This window comes from Procambarus clarkii, chromosome 24 (genome assembly GCF_040958095.1).
Source record: "Procambarus clarkii isolate CNS0578487 chromosome 24, FALCON_Pclarkii_2.0, whole genome shotgun sequence".
Classification (NCBI taxonomy): Eukaryota; Metazoa; Arthropoda; class Malacostraca; order Decapoda; family Cambaridae; genus Procambarus; species Procambarus clarkii.
In genome coordinates this window covers 24,653,806-24,660,765 of record NC_091173.1, presented here as the reverse complement: position 1 = coordinate 24,660,765, position 6,960 = coordinate 24,653,806, and the positions used below count along the sequence as shown (strand labels likewise).

At 47.3% G+C, this 6,960-nt stretch overlaps 1 protein-coding gene across 1 annotated transcript; it reads right to left on the bottom strand.

Annotated features, from left to right (window-relative positions):
* Window positions 1–1,946: 1,946 nt before the first annotated feature.
* LOC123752066 (probable serine/threonine-protein kinase clkA) lies at window positions 1,947–6,278 on the bottom strand. The gene is made up of 3 exons (XM_069330271.1): window positions 6,275–6,278; window positions 3,227–5,041; window positions 1,947–2,734 (listed from the first exon to the last, which is right to left on the bottom strand). The coding sequence occupies exons 1-3, from the start codon at window positions 6,276–6,278 to the stop codon at window positions 1,947–1,949; spliced, it is 2,607 nt and encodes an 868-aa protein (XP_069186372.1).
* Window positions 6,279–6,960: the final 682 nt, after the last annotated feature.

The window sequence follows — 6,960 nt, the reverse complement described above, 5'->3', positions numbered from 1 at the left end:
AAATGTAAAGACAAACCCTTTATTTCAGATACGCTTCTCAGCAGGAATTAAAAAAAACAGATATATTGTATTTACATAAAAACACACGCACACACATATACTAGTGCCATTAAAATACTCCAAAAAACTTGTATATTCCTTCCACCAGTGTATTTTTTGGTTTTAATCTATTGAACATTCATCCTCTGTACCTTTCATAAGTAGGGACCCCCAACTTGATGCCAAATACTCATAATAAACATACGGGACAAAAAGTAAAAAAACAGGTTAGGATAGGGCACGAGTTGCTCAGGCGCACCCTGGGAGGTGGGTCCCGGGGACCCCTGGGGGGAAGGGACCACCACCCCACCCAGCCAGCCAGCCACGTGCGCGCTGAGCGCGTCCTGACTCGACCGCTTGAAAAGTTTTTTGCACGATTTGGCCCGCCGGGGTCGAGTCGGCATGGAAGTGCCCAACCGTTTCTGAAAATCAATTCACCATTTGTCTCATTTTACACTACTGAACAGCACACCATACAACATGGGAGGGAACAACACACTACACAACATGGGAGGGACCAACACACTACACAACATGGGAGGGACCAACACACCACACAACATGGGAGGGACCAACACACCATACAACATGGGAGGGAACAACACACTACACAACATGGGAGGGACCAACACACTACACAACATGGGAGGGACCAACACACCACACAACATGGGAGGGACCAACACACCACACAACATGGGAGGCACCAACACACTACACAACATGGGAGGGACCAACACACCACACAACATGGGAGGGACCAACACACCACACAACATGGGAGGGACCAACACACTACACAACATGGGAGGGACCAACACACCATACAACATGGGAGGGAACAACACACTACACAACATGGGAGGGACCAACACACTACACAACATGGGAGGGACCAACACACCACACAACATGGGAGGGACCAACACACCACACAACATGGGAGGCACCAACACACTACACAACATGGGAGGGACCAACACACCACACAACATGGGAGGGAACAACACACTACACAACATGGGAGGGACCAACACACTACACAACATGGGAGGGACCAACACACCACACAACATGGGAGGGACCAACACACCACACAACATGGGAGGGACCAACACACCACACAACATGGGAGGGACCAACACACCACACAACATGGGAGGGACCAACACACCACACAACATGGGAGGGACCAACACACCACACAACATGGGAGGGACCAACACACTACACAACATGGGAGGGACCAACACACCACACAACATGGGAGGGACCAACACACCACACAACATGGGAGGGACCAACACACCACACAACATGGGAGGGACCAACACACCACACAACATGGGAGGGACCAACACACCACACAACATGGGAGGGACCAACACACTAAACAACATGGGAGGAACAACACACTACACAACATGGGAGGGACCAACACACTACACAACATGGGTGGAACAATCAATAGGATGATGAACTGGGTACAAAATACCCAGATCAATCCAGAATAATCCATGAATGCCGTGCACAGTTTGTGAGGAGTAAAGCGTAGTGTACACCCAATGTCAGCAAATGTCAGCTAATACACGCACATTCACCAGCGTCTTCACACACACCTTCCACACGAACTAAATATACCCAGGACACATTCCAGTATACTCCTTTGCAGGAATATACAGGAGCGTGTATAATGCACAATAATTCCGCCTGTAGGATTAACGCTAAAAAAGTGACACTTCAGCCAAAATGCGCAAACATTAAATATCACGTAAATCTGTTTAAATAATTAATCAGTATAAATAATATATTCCTGAGAAGCAGGTAAGGAAGAGGTGACTGACAACTGGGTCAGTCCTCACACATCCGGGAACCTGGGGTTTATGTGGCAATATTTCTCACAGTTTCTAACAGTTGTCCTCCTGACCAGTGTTGTAGTCTTCATTACCAGTGGTGTAGTCTTCATTACCAGTGGCGTAGTCTTTGTTACCAGTGGCGTAGTCTTTGTTACCAGTGGCGTAGTCTTTGTTACCAGTGGTGTAGTCTTTGTTACCAGTGGTGTAGTCTTTGTTACCAGTGGCATAGTCTTTGTTACCAGTGGTGTAGTCTTTGTTACCGGTGGTGTAGTCTTTGTTACCAGTGGTGTACTCTTCATAACCAGTGGCGTAGTCTTTGTTACCAGTGGCGTAGTCTTTGTTACCAGTGGTGTAGTCTTTGTTACCAGTGGTGTAGTCTTTGTTACCAGTGGCGTAGTCTTTGTTACCAGTGGTGTAGTCTTTGTTACCAGTGGTGTAGTCTTTGTTACCAGTGGTGTAGTCTTTGTTACCAGTGGCATAGTCTTTGTTACCAGTGGTGTAGTCTTTGTTACCGGTGGTGTAGTCTTTGTTACCAGTGGTGTACTCTTCATAACCAGTGGTGTAGTCTTTGTTACCAGTGGTGTAGTCTTTGTTACCAGTGGTGTACTCTTCATAACCAGTGGTGTAGTCTTTGTTACCAGTGGTGTAGTCTTTGTTACCAGTGGTGTACTCTTCATAAACAGTGGCGTAGTCTTTGTTACCAGTGGTGTAGTCTTTGTTACCAGTGGTGTAGTCTTTGTTACCAGTGGCGTAGTCTTTGTTACCAGTGGTGTAGTCTTTGTTACCAGTGGTGTAGTCTTTGTTACCAGTGGTGTAGTCTTTGTTACCAGTGGCATAGTCTTTGTTACCAGTGGTTTAGTCTTTATTACCAGTGGTGTAGTCTTTGTTACCAGTGGTGTAGTCTTTGTTACCAGTGGTTTAGTCTTTATTACCAGTGGCGTAGTCTTTGTTACCAGTGGTGTAGTCTTTGTTACCAGTGGCGTAGTCTTTGTTACCAGTGGCGTAGTCTTTGTTACCAGTGGTGTAGTCTTTGTTACCGGTGGTGTAGTCTTTGTTACCAGTGGTGTACTCTTCATAACCAGTGGTGTAGTCTTTGTTACCAGTGGTTTAGTCTTTGTTACCAGTGGTGTAGTCTTTGTTACCAATGGTGTAGTCTTTGTTACCAGTGGCGTAGTCTTTGTTACCAGTGGTGTAGTCTTTGTTACCGTTGGTGTAGTCTTTGTTACCAGTGGTGTACTCTTCATAACCAGTGGTGTAGTCTTTGTTACCAGTGGTGTAGTCTCCATTACCAGTGGCGTAGTCTTCATTACCAGTGGTTTAGTCTTCATTACCAGCGGTGTAGCCTTCGTTACCAGTGGTGTAGTCTTCATTACCAGTGTTGTAGTCTTCATTACCAGTGTTGTAGTCTTCATAACCAGTGGTGAAGTCTTGGTTACCATTTGTGTAGTCTTGTTGACCAGTGGTGATGTCTTCATTACCAGTGTTGTAGTCTTCATTACCAGTGGTGTAGCCTTCGTTACCAGTGGTGTAGTCTTCATTACCAGTGGTGTTGTCTTCATTACCAGTGGTGTAGCCTTCGTTACCAGTGGTGTAGTCTTCATTACCAGTGCTGTAATCTTCATTACCAGTGCAGTACTCTTTGCTACCAGTGGTGTAGTCTTTGTTACCAGTGTTGTAGTCTTCATTGCCAGTGTTGTAGTCTTCATTACCAGTGTTGTAGTCTTCATAACCAGTGGTGAAGTCTTGGTTACCAGTGGTGTAGTCTTGTTGACCAGTGGTGTAGTCTTTGTTACCAGTGTTGTAGTCTTCATTACCAGTGTTGTAGTCTTCATTACCAGTGGTGTAGTCTTTGTTACCAGTGTTGTAGTCTTCATTACCAGTGTTGTAGTCTTCATAACCAGTGGTGAAGTCTTGGTTACCAGTGGTGTAGTCTTGTTGACCAGTGGTGTAGTCTTTGTTACCAGTGTTGTAGTCTTCATTTCCAGTGTTGTAGTCTTCATTACCAGTGGTGTAGTCTTTGTTACCAGTGGTGTAGTCTCCATTACCAGTGGTGTAGTCTTCATTACCAGTGGTGTAGCCTTCGTTACCAGTGGTGTAGTCTTCATTTCCAGTGGTGTAGCCTTCGTTACCAGTGGTGTAGTCTTCATTACCAGTGGTGTAGTCTTTGTTACCAGTGTTGTAGTCTTCATTACCAGTGTTGTAGTCTTCATTACCAGTGGTGAAGTCTTCATTACCGGTGGTGTAGTCTTTGTTATCAGTGGTGTAGTCTTCATTACCAGTGTTGTAGTCTTCATTACCAATGTTGTAGTCTTCATTACCAGTGTTGTAGTCTTCATTACCAGTGCTGTAGTCTTTGTTACCAGTGGTGTAGTCTTCATTACCAGTGGTGTAGTCTTTGTTACCAGTGGTGTAGTCTTCATTACTAGTGGTGTAGTCTTTGTTACCAGTGGTGTAGTCTTTGTTACCAGCGTTGTATTCATCATTACCAGTGGTGTAATCTTTGTTTCCAGTGTTGTAGTCTTTGTTACCAGTGTTGTAGTCTTCATTACCAGTGGTGTAGTCTTTGTTACCAGTGGTATAGTCTTCATTACCAGTGTAGTCATTATTACCTGTGGTGTAGTCTTTGTTACCAGTGTTGTAGTCTTTGTTACTAGTGTTGAAATCTTCATTACCAAAGGTGAAGTCTTTGTTACCAGTGGTGTAGTCTTTATTACCATAGGTGAAGTCTTCATTACCAGAGGTGTAGTCTCTGTTACCAGTGTTGTAGTCTTCATTACCAATGTTGTAGTCTTCATTACCAGTGTTGTAGTCTTCATGACCTGTGGTGAAGTCTTCATTACCAAAGGTGTAGTCTTTGTTACCAGTGGTGTAGTCTTTATTACCAGTGTTGTAGTCTTCATTACCAGTGTTGAAATCTTCATTACCAGTGGTGAAGTCATCATTACCAGTGGTGTAGTCTTTGTTACCAGTGGTGTAGTCTTTGTAACCAGTGTTGTAGTCTTCATTAACAGTGGTGTAGTGCTCATTACCAGTGGTGTAGTCTTCATTACCAGTTGTGTAGTCTTTGTTACCATTAGTGTAGTCTTTGTTACCAGTGGTGTAGTCATTGTTACCAGTGGTGTAGTCTTCATTACCAGTGTTGTTGTCTTCATGACAGTGGTGTAGTCTTAATTACCAGTGGTGTAGTCTTTGTTACCAGTGGTGTAGTCTTCATTACCATTGGTGTAGTCTTTGTTACCAGTAGTGTAGTCTTTGTTACCAGTGTTGTAGTCTTCATTAACTGTGGTGTAGTGTTCAATACCAGTGGTGTAGTCTTCATTACCAGTGGTGTAGTCTTTGTTACCAGTGGTGTAGTCATTGTTACCAGTGGTAACAATGAACCCGCGTCCCCGGGAGCCGGTATCACATCCACAGGCGGGGGCGGGACATGGACCTCTACCGGGACACCCTTCACTACACGCAGCGCAGGCGACGGCCCGACACCCACACACACCGGCTCAACAACCCCAGGGGCCACAGCAGTCACCTGACGTGTCTCCGTAGAACTCGCGTCAACAGGCGGAGCAGCAGACAGGCAATCAGGCGCCTCAGGCACAGCACCCACTCCGTCCGAACGCAACAGGGGCGAAAATCCTCCGCACGAAGAACATGCACCCGACCAGTTGCTCCCATGTCGCAGCCAGATGACCCTCGTGACCACACCGATAACAGGTGCGCGGTTGACCCCGGTACTGGCAGCGGAGCGTGAAACCCAACACGGACATCGACGACGGTACACTACACTTCAGCGACATCGTCAGGGTGCGGGAGCTGTCAAGCATACCAACACAGTGCCCGGCAACGACCTTGTTCCAACGAACACTTAACACTGTCCCAAATCGTTCAAAACAGGAGGTTAAAAAGTCGTCCTGAAATTCGAAGGGGGCACCATGCACCGCCACAGACGTCAAGGTGACACTAAGATTTACCACCTTAACGGAGGCAGCATTATCAGGGAGAGGGTAAACACGCCCCTCACACCGCTCGAGAAACGCCTGAAAGGCAGCCTGGAGGCGGAACTTGACCACAGCACGGTGGCCCTGAAGCAGCTGGATGCCCACCAGGACAGACAGCTGTACATGTAGCACGTCCACCAGGGCGACACCAACCAACCAATGGTCCACCGGCACCGTAAACACGAGACCAGCCAACAACGTTCTCTTCATTGGAGGGCGAGACGTCCCCATGGCTAAGTCGAACGTCACCCTGTCAGTGGCAAACCACCACCAGCAGGGCAAACAGGCAATCACCCAACGTAAACACTAGCCAGGACCGGAGAGACCTCAGGAACGTCCGACCTGGCCGGCGGTCACCACGCAACTCACCAAATTACACTGTACACATCTCGCACCTTGCAGCACTGTACTGGTGCAGATTCTCTACCTCCGTTTTTTAGGATTGACATAATTTTTCTTGACAAATTTGCACAGTGCAGCATGATGCTTGCCCCTTCTACACCTATTGCAGGTGTTCAGTGGGGTGTCACAGCTATTAACATTATGTGATTTGAGACACGTGGTTGTTGCCTGCCTGGCTGCGTGCTGACGTGGCAGTTCTGACATAGGGTGCCTTCCAATTCCTCCTGTTCTGCGTGTGAATTCCGTGGGACTGGAGTTTCTCGTGTAAGGCTGGTTATCCAGCCATTGAGTTGGTGATGTGCTGCATGCTTCGTGTCCCGGTGGAGGCTGTCTACGGAGTTGAGCTTGTTATGGCCCACCGGGTGATTATCAAGTTCGTGAGGGAGGAGGAGTATCAGGACTTCCTCCGTCGGTACGAAGGGCGTTCGTTGCCGGATGGTGCCGGCTCTGTTGCGGTCTCGGACCGCAGTGGTGCCCTGACTTATGTCAGTGTACACGGTGCGCCCCTGGAGTTCCCTGAAGACCTTCTCCGGTGCTTCTTCGGGAGGTATGGTGTAGTCATCAGTGTGTAACAAACTAGGCTGGTTGTAAGAATTTTCCAGAATGTTTTATCTACAAGGGAGAATGGGAAGCTGAACCCGCGTGGTGACCCGGGACCTGACCCCAGG

What these genes read in the sequence shown, in the direction of transcription:
- LOC123752066 (XM_069330271.1), bottom strand. An exon ending in TAACGAAGGCTACACCGCTG is followed by an intron (nt 2,735 to 3,226) that starts GTAATGAAGACT and finishes CTGGTAACAAAG; the next exon opens with ACTATGCCACTGGTAACAAA.